At 39.3% G+C, this 18,317-nt stretch overlaps 1 protein-coding gene across 1 annotated transcript; it reads right to left on the reverse strand.

Moving 5' to 3' along the window:
* Window positions 1-932: 932 nt before the first annotated feature.
* Window positions 933-16,131, reverse strand: pik3cg (phosphatidylinositol-4,5-bisphosphate 3-kinase, catalytic subunit gamma). The gene is made up of 24 exons (XM_074625094.1): window positions 15,990-16,131; window positions 14,046-14,265; window positions 13,776-13,947; window positions 13,428-13,690; window positions 11,497-11,583; window positions 11,309-11,409; window positions 11,002-11,171; window positions 10,700-10,887; window positions 10,504-10,611; window positions 10,218-10,305; window positions 9,714-10,143; window positions 9,533-9,631; window positions 9,311-9,446; window positions 6,310-6,375; window positions 5,857-6,000; window positions 5,459-5,540; window positions 5,199-5,302; window positions 4,908-5,054; window positions 4,722-4,812; window positions 4,507-4,637; window positions 3,116-3,227; window positions 2,402-2,559; window positions 1,891-1,972; window positions 933-1,663 (listed from the first exon to the last, which is right to left on the reverse strand). Exons 2-24 carry the CDS (start codon window positions 14,256-14,258, stop codon window positions 1,464-1,466), a joined length of 3,372 nt encoding a protein of 1,123 aa, XP_074481195.1. The 5' UTR covers window positions 14,259-14,265; window positions 15,990-16,131; the 3' UTR covers window positions 933-1,463.
* Between the last annotated feature and the right edge of the window lie 2,186 nt (window positions 16,132-18,317).

The following is an 18,317-nucleotide window of genomic DNA, read 5'->3' on the forward strand; positions in this document are numbered from 1 at the left end:
CTAATTCAATAAATCTTTGCATATTATTTAGTAAAAACCAAATGTTTTTGTAACAGACCCATTGAGCTCCTCCTGGAGAGGAGGGACAGTGCAGCACTACTTCAGTGTGAATCCAATAAACAGTGCGACATGTACTACTTTATGTTTTAAATCGAAAACAATGTGAAGGAAGTGTGTTTCCTTCAACAGGAAAAGGGCTTTGAATGAGACAACTAGAAACAGGAAAAGGATGAAAATGGAGGGTGTAGAGATCCCAATCCTTACTCTAGTTTTAATTTCAAAAGGTTTCTTATTCAACCAAAATCATTTTCATTAACTGGCAAATCTTTTCATCTGAGAAACAGTTAAACGTGATGAAATGAGATGTAAAACTGTGAGCAGGTGAAGGCTTATGCAATGATTGTCCTAGTAATGATGATTTAGGCCAGGGGTCTGCTCTTTATCCCCTCTCTAGTGGCTCCCTGTGGATTTTTAAAAATGGAAATGAATAACTGAGGGAAAAAAAAAAATCTGAGATTTCAAGAATAAAGTCAGATGTTACGAGAAAAAAAATCGTAGTATGAGAATAAAGTCAGAATATTATAAAGTAGTAATTTTACGTGTTTTTTCTTTTTTTCTGATAAAGTTATGACTTTATTCTCGTAGTATTACGACTTTTGTTTCTCGTTAAGTTATGACTTTATTCTTGTAGTATTACGACTTTTGTTTCTCGTTAAGTTATGACTTTATTCTCGTAATATTACGACTTTTTTTCTCATAAAGTTATGACTTTATTCTGGAAATCTCAGATGTTTTTTCCCTCAATGTGGCCCTAATACTCCGTAGTACATTTGCACTTTGGCCCTCACTGCATTAGACTTATATACTGTATACTTAGACTATAAACTGTGTTACCTTCATCACAATGATCAAACCTTTTGCGGCTCCAAACATTTTTTTTTTTTTTTTTTTTGCCTAAAATGTCTTTTTTGATAGTAAAGGTTGCTGAGCCCTGATTTAGACAAATGAGGAATAAAAACTCCTATAAATGTTATTGAGTTTTGTGTGAATGTTTGACTTGGTCACTCCTGTGGAGTATATTTTCTGCACTAGGTCTCCTCACCATAGAATATAATCAATTACATTTAATTAACACATCTCGGTGCCAAGTCTTCATACATGCACGTTAAAAATCAGTCACTCTTGCAGACCCTATTTAGCTTTGATTTTAAAGTCCCAGCCTTTCTCCATGGTTGAAATGATTGGTTTTGATTGGTTTGTCAGATCCCATCTCTTATTATTCTTCATAAAAACATCTTTATATTTGAGATGATAAAATTCAAAAATCTGTGTTTTTGATTTGTGCGATCAGCTTTATAGCTTTCCAGTCTTCTGTTGGAACCATCTTGTAAAACGTATTTACACCACAAGTAAAAAACATTTAGCCTTAAAGGAAAAACTTGAAATCTAATTTATACAGAGACCTAAGTGGACCGTTTCTCCACACCCTGCTTAATTCCCAGCACCAGGTGAACAAACCAGTTGATCTGAACCATCCAGCCTTTCTCCCTGCAGATCTCTATCTGGTCCAGCAGGTGGCGCTGCGCCTCGTCTTCGGTGCGGCCGACGGTCAGCGCCTCGCGGATGTACTCGATGTCTTCCTTGCTGGTCAGCTGGGGCATGCCTGTTAATGGACAAAAAAAAAATAAGAGTTTCACTTTTCAGACACAAAGTATGAGCATCTATTAGTATCTATCTATTGTTTTTATCATTCATTAACTCAGAAATACATCTGATTGTTCTATCTTCTTTAAAATTAATGACAAAAACAAAAAGGTTGGTAACAAATTGGTTTTGCTCTGCTGTAAAGCGCACAAAAAGCTTCGGGTTTTATAAGGAAGGAAGTCGTACCGGTCATCAGCATCATGGAGAAGAGGATGATGAGCAGGTTGGTGTGGTGCCGAAGGGCGAGGTAAGCCTTCACACACACGTCCTGAGACAGAGAGAAAGGATGTATAACACATTTATATTAATACAGACAAATAAATGGAGGAGATATTGGAAGTCAACTCTTGGTAACAGTGGCTGTGCTCAGCTTAAACCCTTAAACCAGGGGTCTGCAACCTGCAGTTTAGGAGCCACATGCGGCTCTTTAGCCCATCTCCAGTGGCTTCCTGTGGATTTTTAAAAATGGAAATGAATATAGTTGTGACTTCATTCTCGTAAAATTACGACTTTTTTTCTCGTAAAGTTATGTGCAAATATATCTATATAGATCGATCATTCTGACCTATTTAATGTTTATAGAATGGCGGATGGATGTTTGTGCATGTGTGAATGCATCTGTGCATATGGATAAACAGAACTCCCCCCGCGACGTTTTGTATATTCACATGAATAAAAACAATCCCATTTACTGCACCTGGAACTTCTGGAAGTGGGGGCTACTCTTCTTTCCTGACGTTCCCATGACGTAGAGGAAGTCCGGTGTGAGCACGAAGGGAACCCACTCCTTACTGATTCCCATGAAGCTCTTGTAGTTCCCCAGGATGTGACCAAAGTCGATGTGGAAGAGATTCCCTGCAGAAACACTGAGAGGGTTAGTTTTCACCATCTCCTGAACTCCATGCTTAGTTTATACATAGAGTACATAATTATGAGGCCGCATGGAGCTAGTTCTGCCAGCTACTTTTATTGGAAAAAAAAGTTTGGCAACACTGGATAATTTTTTTACATAAAGGAGGAGGAGAAGGAGGAGAGTGAATTAAATAAATAAATAAATAAATATGTAAATAAATGGTTATAATAATGTTGATAAATAAGTTCAATAACTACATAAATTATTATTATTATTATTATTATTATTATTATTATTATTATTATTATTATTAATAATAATAATAATAATAATAACAATAATAGTAATAATAATAAGGACAAATAAATAATAATAATAATAATAATATAATAAGGAAAAAATAAATAATGTTGATAAGTAAGTCCAATAACTACATAAATAATAATAATAATAATAATAATAATAATAATAATGATAATAATAATAAAAACTTTATATATATATATATTTGAGTTTGTCCCACAGTGAGATGAACCTACAGACAAAAGACGTCATTACCAGATTCAGTGATCATGATGTTGTCATTGTGGCGATCCCCAATACCCAGAACGTAGGTAGCCACACAGTAGCCACCGCAGGAATACAGGAACCTCTCCACAGCCTGCTGGAACTACAGAGACAGAGACACAAAACCTCCTCGCTCATTTTCCATGCCATTGTTTTTTAATGGTAAAAGCTGAGCTGTAACCTTCAGTAGATGTTTGACTCGTGGTGGCTTCTGCAACAGTTTGATTGACGGATGGTTCATCCAATCACCTTCCAAAGTATTTTTTTGAAAGTATCTTCCCTTTTACAAACAGTTTCCAATGACGGCTTCTTATCTCAGATGGTTCTGTGTAAACAAACCATCTGACATATCATCTTACTGTTTACCTCCAGTCAACCAAAGCCTGCTCTAACGTGATTGGTCAATGCTGCTCGGATAACAAAACAGAAACCACAACGCTTCCGATACCAAAATCTTGTCTACAGATTATGCATTCATATACAGATATCCGTTTGTAGAGATTAGGGTGCAGGTGCTTCTGCTAAATGTAGTATGTGTGTGTGTGTGCATCTGGGGGGGGTTGTGATGACAGGAAAACCCCAGAGGGTGGCTTCCTTCCTGTCTGTCACACCGCCACTTCCTCTAACGTCTCATAAACAGAGCAGCTGTTGGAGGCAAAGTGTTTTGTAACTAGGGCTGTGTATTGGCAAGAATCTGGCGATGCAATACGTATCATGATGCGGGGGAACAATTCAATATATTGTGATATATATTGCGATAATGTAAGCAAGGCAATATATTGTGATTTTTTTAATTGAATTTTAGGAAAACTGTCATAGTAGAAAGAACACACCAGAAATACCATTTTAGATTAAGCAAAAATAACACATTTATACTGTGTGCATGTTTTTTGCCTCCAAAACTGCATGTGATTCTCATAAAGTGGGCATGTCTGTAAAGAGGGGACTCATGGGTACCCATAGAACCCATTTACATTCACATATCTGGAAGTCAGAGGTCAAGGGAACCCTGTGAAAATCACCATGCCAGTTTTTCCTCTCCAAAATGTAGCGTAACTTTGGAGCTTTATCTAGCCTCCTTCCCGACAAGCTAGTGTGACATGGTTGGTACCAATAGATTCTTTAGGTTTTCTAGTATCATATGATGCAACAATATCTTCACTTTAGCTTTAAAACCAACAGAAACAATGCAGTGTTTCGGAGAACTGATCCAGTATCGCACAACATAATATCACGATACTAATGTGTATCAATATTTTCTTACACTTCTATTTGTAACTGGATGGAGACTATTTCTGATTCTGGTCAAAGAATCTTGATTTAATCAACCTATTAATTATAATATTATATATAATAATGATTCATGAGAGCTGGTTGTGTACCTTGTCCTCGCTGACACACTTGTCCCGGAGCCACTGATGAAGGATTTCATCTTTAAACGCTCCGGTGCTTCCCATAACGCTCTGCTGGATGTTAGCGATGGTGGTGGCGTCCTTCACAATCTCAATCATACCTACAGTGATACATAATACAGACAGAGAGAGAGGTAAATCTCACAGAACGACTGTAATATATGTTTCTAGATTGCATATCTGACCTATTCTGTTCCCAGTGGAGATGCAGCCGTACGGTAACAGACAGAGATCCAGCGATTCCGTCTCCCAGATCGACTCCATAATCAGCAGAATCTGAAGGGAACACAAGAGGAAGTCTTTTCTAGAGAGACTTTTTTTCTGCAATAATACTGTACGTCTGTGCTAGAGACTGCGCTGCTGCCGCTCACCTGCAGGATGAGCATGTCCTGTCTGAGGTCGTCGCCGTCTTTGAAGATGATTCCGATGGAGTCTTTGGACAGAGTGGTGGGGTCGGCTCTTTTAAACTGCAGCCACAGCGGCTTCTTCTTAGACGCCATCACTTTACACTGCTCGATCTGAACGTTCACAAGCGGTATTTATCTTCAGTGATACAGGCATTCACATGCCCACTTTTCATTTCTGTTTATTTCACTACATAAAACTGGTTTTATATACTGGTTGTTACTGGTTTTCTGGGTATGAGTGTGTGTGTCCCTCACCAGCAGGGCTCCAGCTCTTAGTCCAGGATCGTAAGGGACTCTGAAACTCTCCGGCAGACCGGACGACTGCAGCATCTCCAGCTTCTGACGCAACTGAAACAACACTGACAAGCGCACGACACACGCAGCTTTAGTTTCACTAGTTTCATGTGTTTTATTTCAGAACTACCAGAGAAGCTACAGAGCATACAATGGGAAGTGAGTATTGCAGGTTAGTGTCAGTGCTTTGCTACAGAGCTGCAGGATCGTCTCTTCCTCACCTTGTGGGGTAATATCGGACTTGTCGGCCGACATGGCCTTCATCTCACGGGTGACTTTCTGCAGAGCGTCCGTCATCTCCACCTGGAGAGCATCACTTCATCATGTCAGTTACTGAAAAAGCTGATTAACAGACTCATTCTCCTCTCAGTCTTACCCCTAGGGTTTTTATAATTACTATAGTTTTATAGTTATTTTATTCACTTTTAACTTTGGTACTGAAATATTGTGTCTATGATTGTATTTATCCTATTTTAGCGCTTTTAATTGCATGGTTTTATTTTGTGTCAATTGTTCTAATGCTGTGTTATGATAGTTTTTACCCTTTATGTGAAGCACCTATTCTGCTGTGTGCTATACAAATTAACTTCTTGTCTCTAACTGACTTTTCTCGTCTCACCTGTTTCCTGAAGTCCAGCAGCATGTCTTCACCGCAGCCTCTGACGTAGGCCTCCAGCAGGACAGCGTACCTCTGCTGGTAGTGCATGGACTGGGCGATCTCACTGCGCAGGAACCAGAAGAGAAAGTGACCGATACGCTTACTCTGAGGAGAGAAAACAAAACACAAAAAAGACTCAACTGTAAATGTTGATCATAGTGAAGTATCTTTCTGCTGCAAAGCACAGGTGGAAACCAGAGACAGTAATACTGCAAGAGTATGATGACATCAGTCCATGTAAATGTTAAAAATGCAATATTGATGCTATAGACAGAATAATTATATAACATTTTCATCATTGGGAGAAAGATAAAAACACGCACATACAAACAGATGAATGGGCAGACACACACACACACACACACACACACTCACTCACTGTACGCTGCAAACTTAGATGTTGGTCGTGCTTACCCTCAGAGCTCTCTTCAGCAGGAACCTGACAAGGGCGCTGTCATGGTAGGGCTCAAACTTGACCGCCTGCAGGACACACATAAAACCAAAACACACAAGAAACTATTACTCCAACCAGGACTCTCTGCTCTCAGAACACAGGGCTCCTGTCTGTCTCCAGAGTGAAAAAGCAGTTAGCAGACCAAAGGACCTTTTCTTATCCTCTGGAATAACCTCCCTATGGACATCAGACAGTCTGATTCTGTGGAGGCCTTTAAATCCAAACTCAAAACCCATCTTTTTGCCCCCTAACTTTCAATTAGTTAATGGTTATTCTTTTATTATTCCACTGGTGGGTCAGTCTCAATGTATATTTTAAAGGCATATTCAAATTATGCCAGCTTTCCAACATCGTCGACCCTATCTTTAATCCTAGTGTAGTCCTGCCGATGAAGAATAATATTAACTTTAAGCTACTGTTTGTTGTTTATGTTGGGTTTTTTTGGGGGGGGGGGGGAGTTTTTCCTGATCTGATGAGAGGGTTATACTGTAAAGGACAGAGGGTGTCGTATCCTGTACAGATTGTAAAGCCCCCTGAGGCAAATTTGTGATTTGTGATATGGGGCTATACAAATAAAATTGACTTGACTTACTGTTGTCTAGTGAAACTTTGTCATAACCTCTCTGAATACACTCCAAACCACATGGAGGAAATCTAAAAATAAGCTGGTTTTCTTGTTTTTGAAGTTGACATATGAGAGGTGAAGGTTTGACATTTTGTGAATTCTGATTTAAAGGGCACCCTGTCAGGTTTTTGACTAACTATTGGAGCTGTAGCACAATGTGCCTCAAGCTGATTTGCACAAAGCCACATTCAAGATATTTTACAAAAACAGGCTTTTGTAAATGTTTTATAAAAGGTAGGCAGTGCATGAAAAATGTTTCAAGGAAGGCCTCGGGAACAAACACAACTTACAAAAGCAAGTTTACAATGGAAAACACACCACAGGGTACCCTTTAACAGACTGAGTTCAGAGGTGACGAGAGTGTGATGAGGCAGAAAAACTGGACGGTGGCAGTAAAGGAAGTGCGGCGGAGACACAGAGCTCATTGTGCTCACACACAGGACTGCTATTCAAACGTTGACTGATGGAAGCAGAGAGAGTGGTTCGACAGGTCAGAGGTGCAGACAGACAGATAGTAGAGAGACGAGTGAAGACAACAATGGTGCAGTTAAACTATATAAACCTGTTAAACCTACAAGAAGTCTATAATCAACTGTGTAGCCAAAATAGAGACACCCTTAAGGACAAACATGTCCCCATTAAAACCAAAATGTTTGATCCCACTGCCATTACAACATAAAATCATGCTTTCTTTATATCAGGTTTTTTCAATCTAGAACCCTGGCTTCAAAAAATTGTAGTTTTTCACTATTTTCCAACAGATTGAGCCGTTTTCTCCTGTTTGCCCCACGGGGCAAAAGCATGCTATTCTCCTGATTTCCACTAGGGGGCATCACTTCTGTGTTATGCAGAACTGCAGTGTTTGATGCAACAATGTTGTTTCTAATTATTGACATATTCCACTGTGAAAATTTTTTTTTAAAATCCCCCCTAGCATGTGGTGTACAGACAATAATCAGGGCTGTCAAAGTTATCGCGATAATAACGCGTTAACGCAAATTAGTTTTAGGCTGTAGCGGGCTGGTACTGGTATAATATGAAACTAGAAAGCCTAAGGAATCCATTGGTACCAACCATGTCATACTAGCTTGACGAGAAGGAGGCTAAATAACGCTCCAAACTTACGCTAAATTTTGGCGAGGAAAAACTGGCATGGCCATTTTCAAAGGGGTCCCTTGACCTCTGACCTCCAGATATGTGAATGAAAATGGGTTCTATGGGTACCGACGAGTCTCCCCTTTACAGACATGCCCACTTTATGATAATCACATGCAGTTTGGGGCAAGTCATAGTCAAGTCAGCACACTGACACACTGACAGCTGTTGTTGCCTGTTGGGCTGCAGTTTGCCATGTTATGATTTGAGCATATTGTTTTATGCTAAATGCAGTACCTGTGAGGGTTTCTGGACAATATCTGTCATTGTTTTGTCATTGTTTTGTGTTGTTAATTGATTTCCAATAATAAATATATACATACATTTGCATTAAGCACCATATTTGCCCACTCCCATGTTGATAAGAGGATTAAATACTTGACAAATCTCCCTTAAAGGTACATTTTGAACAGATTCAAAATGTGCGATTAATTTGTGATTAATTGATTGACAGCCTAGGTTGTTTTTTTCATAAAAAACAACAGTAGCATTACGTAAACAAACATTTAGAGGGTTAAAATTCTGAAAATTAATGAATACTTTTTAAAGGGATGCAGTTGTGTTAAAACTATGATCACATAATCTGAGAATTAAAAACATTTTACAACAATTTTGGCACCTACAGTAACTCAATGTCTTGAATGAAAGACTTTTATATTGTAGACTAGGGTGGGATGCAACTACTAATTATTTTTATGATCAATTAATCCATCACTTAGTTTTCAGATTAAATGACTTCAATATTAGCTTAAAATTAATATCTAATTAAATCAAACCTCAATGAGACATTGAGTCTATAAATCTGCCAAAATTAATGACAAATACCATCATTTCTCCACCATTGTCATATTCCACCTGTACTACCTGTTCTGAGTCAGAGTGACAGCTTTGCAAAGCAAGTTATCTCTCTATTGGAGAGAGTGCAGCAGAGTTTTCTCTAGAAAGAAGACGAAAGCCTCGACAGACGGCAGTATACTGTAGAGGTGAGAGTCATTTTCCTATCAGATCAAGGGGCCCTTTGTTGGCCTCGGCTCATAATTCATATTGCTCATGCAAAGCTGACCGCAGAGTCAAATATGGAAACACACATCAGAGGATGAAACATGCAGCGAGTATCTGCTGAGCTGCCTCTTTCCACGAAATGTGAATCAGCATAAAAAAGAAGAATAGAAGAGACACACCTGTACGAGCTGCAGGAGGTATCTGAGCACATCGTCGTCCTCCAGAGTCTCCAGCTTCCTGACGGCCATTGAGCGAACCTGAGCGTCCGAGTAGTGGCAGTCCAGCAGCTGCATGGCCAGACCAACATCCCGACCACTGAGGAGAAACAACAGGACGACATTGAATGATGTGGACACCGATGCTACTGAGGACAGATACATGTAGTGGCAGTGTCAAGGTACCTGCTGTCCCACGCGCTGCTGCGCTCCAACAGACGGTGTGTTGCCAAAACATCTTCCTGTTTCCCCCACCGGACTGAACCCAGGAGCTTTGGGTAGGCCCTGAAGACAAACAAAATTAAATATCCAGTAATGATATAACACTTTGTAGTCCATTTTATTTGGAATGAAATATAATAAGTACCTGGGGTCGCGCATACACTCGTGTCTGAAGTGCCACAGCAGCTCTTTGTCCTCAGGGCTGAGCGGGTGCAGGGGGTCGGTTGCCACGATGGCCGCAAACTGTTTCTTCAGGTGGTTGGGCATCTCCCTCTGGCCGCGCTCCCCTCCCTCGGCCTCCTCGCCGCCGGCCCCGAAGTCCCGGGCCACGGCGCGGCTCTTGGGCAGCACCACGGGGTAGCAATACTTGTCCAGTAGGATGGCGATGGCCATGGCGGAGGCCTTGTCCGGGTTGGTGGCCGACGTGAGCTTGTCGGCGTTGATGCTGCTGCTGCTCTCGTCGCTCTTCTCCGGCATCTTCCACATGTGGAGGATGAACTCGCCCTGGCGGAGCAGGGAGCGGTGGTCGATCAGCAGCAGGTTGACGTAGTACAGGAGGCGGCTCTTGGTCTTTGCTGAAAGATGGACAGACAGTTACAGTTCCAACAGTTGTCAGCATGATACCAATCAAAATGTTAGTAGAACTTACCGTCATGGCTGTTGGTTCCTGCTGTATTATCCTGGTATGTGGAGGCTCCCTTGGTGTTTGGCGTCACGGGCTGCTTCCCACAGACCACCTGGGTGGGAAAAATAGCAGAGCTGTGTATTGGCAAGAATCTGGCGATACGATACGTATCATAATAAAGGGGTTACCATTCAATATATCACGATATATTGCGATACTGCCTGCAAGGCGATTTTTTTAAATCTAATTTTTAACTTGGAGGATGATAAATGATTGTTGTCACACCTGAACTTTTGAATTAAATGAATACCTGGAGGTTGAGTCGCGCCCCTTTAGGCAGGTCCTTGATCTTGATGTTAAACTCCAACCAGCAGTTCCACAGCACTTCGTCATTGAAGGATTTAGAGGACGTCCTCTCCTGAGAGAGTAAAGGCCGGGTTAAAGCTAAAATATGAAGTATGACTGTGAAAATTAGCATAATAGGTCCTCTTGAACGTTTTGATTACCTGGGCTAAAAGCTGTTGGCCGTGGAAGATGCTGGCTTCTATGAAGACGATGAACTCTGGGATCTTGGGGAGGGATGGGATGTCAATACCCAGCACCTTCACCCTGAACTTCCTGTTACAGTCCCACATAGAGATGGTGAACACCCGTTCGTGGTCCTTCTCATCGATGGTCAGCTGCTCATGGGTACCTGAACAAAGACAAGTTAGGAGGATGATTATTAGTACCAAATGTGCGCCTGTGTTTACATGTACCAGCTCGGCTACATCTCAATGAAGTGGAGTTCATACACAAATACACATACCTGCGACTCCGGTGCAATCATCCACTTGTGCCCAGTCCTCCTTCTGAACCAGATCCAGGTCTGTGTCCGGCGGCGTCACCAGGACCAGGTGGATTTCCTCCCCGTTCTTCAGACACTGACGGATCCAGTTGAAGTCCTGCAGCGGTTTATCCCCGTACAGGTACTCCTCCCTGCGTGAACACGCAGTCAGAAGCTTACTTATAAATAGTCAAACATATTTATGATTATCTGCTTCAAACTAACATAATCTTTCACTTCAATGCAAACCTGATTACATTACGGCGCGTTTTTTTAGCCTCCGACATACCTTCCACTCACACGGAGCACAAAGTCGCCCTCGCACGTGTTGTCAGGAATGCCCAGCAGAACTCTCTTATTTGCCGTCTTGGTGAAGAAGCTCACCAACACCTAAACAAGATGGAAAAGGGAAATCAGAAAGTGGTACAGTGACGTAAAGAAGAGAAATAAATGGCGTCCATCGCTCCGTTCGTCTACCTGTGCTGGCGTGTCGTCGATGGAGACCTTGATGGTCTGGCTGGCGGTGCCGATGTGGATCACCACCAGGATGTGAGTGTTGCTGACCTGAAAGGAGGAACAAATATATAACGTATATATAGACACTCACCGGCCACTTTATTAGGCACACCTGTTCAATGAATTGTTAACACAAATAGCTAATCAGCCAATCACATGGCAGCAACTCAATGCATTTAGGCATCTAGAGGGGGTGAAGACGACTTGCTGAAGTTCAAACCGAGCATCAGAATGGGGAAGAAAGGGGATTTAAGTGACTTTGAACGTGGCATGGTTGTTGGTGCCAGACGGGCTGGTCTGAGTATTTCAAAAACTGCTGATCTACTGGGATTTTCACGCACAACCATCTCTAGGGTTTACAGAGAATGGTCCCAACAAGAGAACATATCCAGTGAGCGGCAGTTGTGTGGACGGAAATGCCTTGTTGATGTCAGAGCTCAGAGGAGAATGGGCAGAGTGGTTCGAGATGATAGAAAGGCAACAGTAACTCAAATAACCACTCGTTACAACCAAGGTATGCAGAATACCATCTCTGAACGCACAACACGTCCAACCTTGAAGCAGATGGGCTACAGCAGCAGAAGAACACCCGGTACTAGCAAGGTGTACCTAATAAAGTGGCCGGTGAGTGTATATAAAGATAGCAGACTTTACTCTGCAAAAAAGCCAAAGCACAAAACAAACTGGTAACACAAGTCAGATTTGTTTATGCCAACGAGTTAGTTGAGTGAAGTCACATGAAACATAATGACAGATGTAACTGCCAAAGTAAACAACATCAATACCAGACCAGGAAAAGGCTGGGGTTTTTTTCTCACATAGAAAGGTGATATATCAAGACCGGGGTGTGAGATGTGAATCTTCTTTAAGGAAGAAGGGACTTTCCCACCAGATTACTGACAACTTCCTCATAAGACCTGCATACTTTAGTGACATGTTTCAACAAACTAAATCTGCAACAGCAGCTATCAGATAACTGAGATGAAATATGAAATATGAAGCCAGCTAATTCTGAGGAAAATCTGTTACATTTCACTGGAAACACTTTGTCTTAAAGAGACAGTGATCTGGTGGGAAATCCCCTTCTTCCTCGAAGAAGAGTCAACTCTTATACCCCTTGATATATCACCTTCCCATGTGAGAAAACCCAGGCTTCTACTGCTCTGAGTGTGCATGTATAAGCCCTACAGTTTCTACCCGACAATAGAGCTACACCAAATGTCGTTGTGGTGCAAGCCGTTGGAAATGACGGGTTTCAGCAGTGGTTCTGTTGTTGCGTTGTGTCTGAAAGGGCCCTCAGTGAGTGAGAGAAGGAGATAGGAATGAAGAGCAGTAAGATGGCACAACGGCTTTGCCGTGATGCTGTGATGTGCGGTGAGCACAGCTTTAACCGCGCCCCGGTGTCACGAGCAGCTCTCCTCCCTACCGGGAAAAGACATTTGGTGTGGCTCTATTGTTGTCCGTGTAGAAACAGTAGGGCTTATAGACGCTGTGCCAGAAACAGGTTGCGATAACGAAAAGGAAAAAAAAAGGTGCCATAAATCATAAATTGTGACTCTGGGTGGAAACCTGGAGAAGGAAAACGAGAAACGTGAGTCTCCTGAGAAAATTGGGAGGGTTGGCAAGTATGGCGTGGCGGTTTCTTGGTGATTGACAGGTCGTTACCACAGCGCTGTCCGTGTTTTCGTCTTAGAACTTTAACCCTTTCACAGTGTGTTTTCAGTTCATGAAAGTTTATAACATTTTGGTTGTCTGAAAATGTCGTATTCAGTTCATCGGTTGTACTTAGCTCCACCCTCTCATGTCACTTCTGGTTGCAAAAAAACAGGGGCGTAACGGCGAAGAATATGTTTTGGAACTACTGAACTCAACCCTCTCACAAACACACCCACCTTGCTGAGCAGGTGCTCAGGCAGTGGCTTGCGGGTCACCCAGGGGTCCATGGAGTAGAGTTTTGCGTCACGGTCGGACAGCTCGATGCGCCGCGGCGTCAGCAGCTTCCTGCGGGTGAACTCCAGCTCGTCGTCGTGCACATTGCTCACGTCGGTCACGTCGTAGCCTATCAGGTAGTTGAGGTAGCGCTGGTACTGTTGGGACTCGTCTGAGGGCTGTGGACGGGGAACCAACTGGATCCGCCCCACGTCTTTCTTCAGGGCTTTGAAAACAACAACAACAGACGTGTTTGACATCATCATCAACAGAATGACTCGGTTTCTGACTGTTCTGTCACCGGCTGGTACCTCTCCAGTAACGGATGCAGTCCAGCGTCTGGAACACCTGGTGCTTATCGTAGATCTCACACACGTTGCCTTTCTTCTGGTAGAGCAGGATGCAGTGGTCAGGGGAAAGCCGCTGATAGAATTCAGGACAGAGGTTTAAGGTCACCGCCTTCAGCCACACCTGAGCTTTCACCTGCAACACAAGAAATGTATGTTTAAAGCCGTTGTGAGGAGCATTTTTTAACATCCATGATGAATAATCTCACAGTGTTGATCAGTAAATTTAGTGACCTGCTCCACCGTCCAGTTCCCGGCGACCTCCAGCAGCAGCGTGTCGGGGCTGTTTCCGCCCCGCGCCAAGGTCGGCAGGACGAACTCAACAGTACTCTGATCCATGGAGGCGCAGGAGGACGACGTGATGGCTTTCTTTCTCCTCCTCCTCCGGGGCTCTTCACGCAGGACTTTGGGCTCTTCGTCGCTCACCTGGATCTGCTGCCCGTCCATCGCCTAGCTGGTGGGGGGACAGATAGAACTTATTCTTATTCTGTGACACTGATCTATGACCTCTGACCTTATGGGCTTTCATCAATAAACTTGATTCATTTCAACTGATTTACAAAAGTTTCTCTAATTGGATGTAAAGGCAATGACTGTTAAATAGGGCTGTCCCGAAATACAATTTTTTGGGCTTTGGAGCTTCGGTGAGAAGGTATTCAAAGCTTCGGGACAGCGCCACCGCCGCTCTACTCTACACATAAACATCTGATATCCGTCTCAGAATACCTAACAATAATTAATTTTGAATATGAATAATGTTGTGGGATTATGCCTTATTTCATGGGCTATTTGGGTGTCCCAGTTTATTTCCTGTTGCAGTGTATGTGAATAACATAATCTGACAGGAAGTACACATGGACCCAAACTGTTGCCTAGCAACGCAATTCCATTGGAATTCCATTGCAATTCCGTTGAAATGTACTAAAACGGAGCGTTTCAGAGAGAGCGTAAATACAGGTATATTCAGGCAGATAGTACGAGGAAAACAATGTGTTGTTTGAACATTAAAGCATGTAAACATGTTGTAGTAGAAACCCCAAATACAAGTATGAACCTGAAAATGAGCACGATATGGGACCTTTAATTAATAACAATTAGCCTAATATCTATAGCTTTAAAAAAAAGTGATTTGTTGACTAAAGACTATCCAAAAGTCTAATTTTTTTGGTCTCAAACAACTGTGAAAATACAATAAAACTAATTTTAGAGGAATAAAAGGTGTAAAAGAATAGTACTACAAATAGCAGTGATGCCACCCTTATTATTAAAGTATATATATTAAAGAAACTCTCTGCTCTTATAGTTGACTAAAATATCACCAAGTCACAGGGTTAATGATAGTAGCCTGTTTGGCAGTGGATTTAATGTTTGACTATTGGCAAGCATGAATTAATAACCATTAGCCTAATATCTATAGCTAAAAAAAAGTGATTTGTTGACTAAGACTATCCCAATTATATATATATATAAATATTTATATATATAAATATAAATATATATATATATATAAATATATATATATATAAATATTTATATATATAAATATATATATATAAATATAAATATATATATATATATATATATATAAATATATATATATATTATATAAGTGTATTTCCTTTTTTTTTTAAAGTGATTTGTTGACTAAGACTATCCCAATTATTTATATATATATATATATATATATATATATTGTCTGAAACAACTGTGACAATCCAATAAAACTAATTTTTAGAGGAATAAAATGTGTATTTCCTTTACACAACTCAGGAATAGTGTGTCATGATGATGCCAGCCTTATTAAAATATATATTTAACACAAACTCTTCTAGTTGACTGAAATAGTCTGAAGTCACAGGATTAGATTAGATAGTTTCCCTTCTGCTTCTTTACACCAGCAGAGGAAGTTTTATAAAAGCAGGAAGCAAAAACTCGACTCAGCAGCATGGATGTAAACTAAAACAGACAAATAGAGACAGTTTGATGATTTAATAAACATTATTAGGTCTGTTTGAGCTGATTAAATAAACCCTGAGAGGAGTAAATACATCTTTAAAGAGCAAGCAGAGAGTTAACAGTCTGTCAGTTTGTGGAGGATGTAACGGTTCATAATAATCTGAAGGAAAAGGCGTTAATTTATGTTAAATAAAACCATTAAAAGCTGTTTTAATGACTCACCAATGAACGCAGAGGAAACCCGGAGCTTTAGGCGAAGGTTTCGGCATTTATGCTACATGAAGAAACCTAGAACCAGAGTAGAAAGATGAGTTTAAAAGATGTTGGTAAAAGTTTGCTGCGCTCTTACTAAAGGTTGACAAGCTGCCGGCTAACAGGAAGTAGAGGAGGAAGACTTCCGGTTTCTCTTCAAAATAAAACACGTACAAAATAAAAACAAACCACATACAAAATAAAAAATAAATAAATAATCCACGTACTAAATAAAAAATAAATAAATAATCCACGTACTAAATAAAAAATAAACCACGTAAAAAAAAAATAAATAAATTCCATACAAAATAAAAACATAAACCACATACAAAATAAAAAATAAATAAATAATCCACGTACTAAATAAAAAATAAATAAATAATCCACGTACTAAATAAAAAATAAACCACATAAAAAAATTTAAAATAAAAAAATAAACTACATACAAAATAAAAACATAAACCACATACAAAATAAAAAATAAATAAATAATCCACGTACTAAATAAAAAATAAATAAATAATCCACGTACTAAATAAAAAATAAACCATGTAAAAAAATAAAAAATAAAAAAAATAAACTCCATACAAAATAAAAACATAAACCATATACAAAATAAAAAATAAATAAATAATCCACGTACTAAATAAAAAATAAACCACATAAAAAAATTTAAAATAAAAAAATAAACTACATACAAAATAAAAACATAAACCACATACAAAATAAAAAATAAATCACGTACAAAATAAAAAATAAATAAATAATCCACGTACTAAATAAAAAATAAATAAATAATCCACGTACTAAATAAAAAATAAACCACGTAAAAAAATAAAAAATAAAAAAATAGACTCCATACAAAATAAAAACACAAACCACATACAAAATAAAAAATAAATAAATAATCCACGTACTAAATAAAAAATAAACCACATAAAAAAATTTAAAATAAAAAAATAAACCACATACAAAATAAAAAATAAACCACGTACAAAATAAAAACATAAACCACATACAAACTAATTTTCAGGTTGTTAAATGGTTTTCAAAAATATTGTTAAAGGGGACATATCATGCTCATTTTCAGGTTCATACTTGTATTTTGGGTTCCTACTAGAACATGTTTACTTGCTTTAATGTTCAAACAACACATTATTTTTCTCATACTGTCTGTCTGAATATACCTGTATTTACCCTTTGTCTGAAACTTCAACAGAATTGCAAAAGAATTGCGTTGCTAGGCAACAGCTTGGGTCCATATTTACTTCCTGTCAGCTGATGTTATTTACATACACTGCAACAGGAAATAAACTGGGACACATTTAGAATGTTTACGTTTAAACCGTGTAATGGGACCTTTAAAGAATGAATGGAACTGGTCAAAGATATGGAAAAATTGTTCTAAAATAAAAAGCAGTGAGGTCATTGAGGTTTTGTCCCAACTAAACATTAGTGTTCACTGCCCTCCAGTGGTCATAGTGAGAAACTGCAACACTGCATGAATTCATGGGTTCATGTAAGTACAATTGTTATGTCAATGTGGGACTTTTTTTTTTGCATTTCAGACTTTTTTTTGCACTTCAGACTTTGCATTTTGCAATATGAAGCCAATACGTTAAATCCATACCCAGTACCATTCCGAAATCCCCAGGATGTGTCCTAATCAAACCAAAAAAGATGCAAATTATGGAATATAATTTGCCCTTCACCTTAAATATCTTAAATAATGCATTAGAACACAAAAAAAACGACATTAGGCAGTGTCCCACATTACGGCAACTCACCCTCTGTAATTTGTGCAAGTCTTTTGGGGTCTATTATAGTGTTAAGTTTATAAGTGTGATTATCATGTGTAACAAGAGTAACATCCACAGGCTACTGGTAAAAACTATATTACTTAAGAGTTGTTTGAAGGACAGGAAGGATCATGTTACCATGTCTGACATGATTGAATTAAGACTTGTGAGTGTCCACTGCCCTCTAGTGGTCTAAGTGTGGAACTACAACAATCTTATAAAAATACAATTCAATTAAAAAAACATGTCAATGGAAAAAAATAGCATATATTGTTAAAGGTAAAAAACATATTTTTGATGATATCTGGAGACCTTTTATGTACTTCTTAAGACATTATGTTAATGTTGGTAACTTCCTTTATTTTACCATTATTATTATTATAATTATTATAATTACTATTATAATAATTATAATTATTATTATTGTTATTATTATTATAATAGCCAATTATACTTAAGTATACTTTTGTTAGGTATAGATAAGTCAGTAAACTGAAAC

The sequence above is a fragment of the Sebastes fasciatus genome, chromosome 23, assembly GCF_043250625.1.
Source record: "Sebastes fasciatus isolate fSebFas1 chromosome 23, fSebFas1.pri, whole genome shotgun sequence".
Taxonomy (NCBI): domain Eukaryota; kingdom Metazoa; phylum Chordata; class Actinopteri; order Perciformes; family Sebastidae; genus Sebastes; species Sebastes fasciatus.

Coding starts and splice junctions, on each gene's coding strand:
- pik3cg (XM_074625094.1), bottom strand. CDS start 14,258: ATGGACGGGCAGCAGATCCAGGTGAGCGACGAAGAGCCCAAAGTCCTG. Junction 10,612..10,699: donor GCCAACAGCTTTTAGCCCAG/GTAATCAAAACG, acceptor TTACTCTCTCAG/GAGAGGACGTCCTCTAAATC. Junction 10,144..10,217: donor AGGAACCAACAGCCATGACG/GTAAGTTCTACT, acceptor TCCATCTTTCAG/CAAAGACCAAGAGCCGCCTC.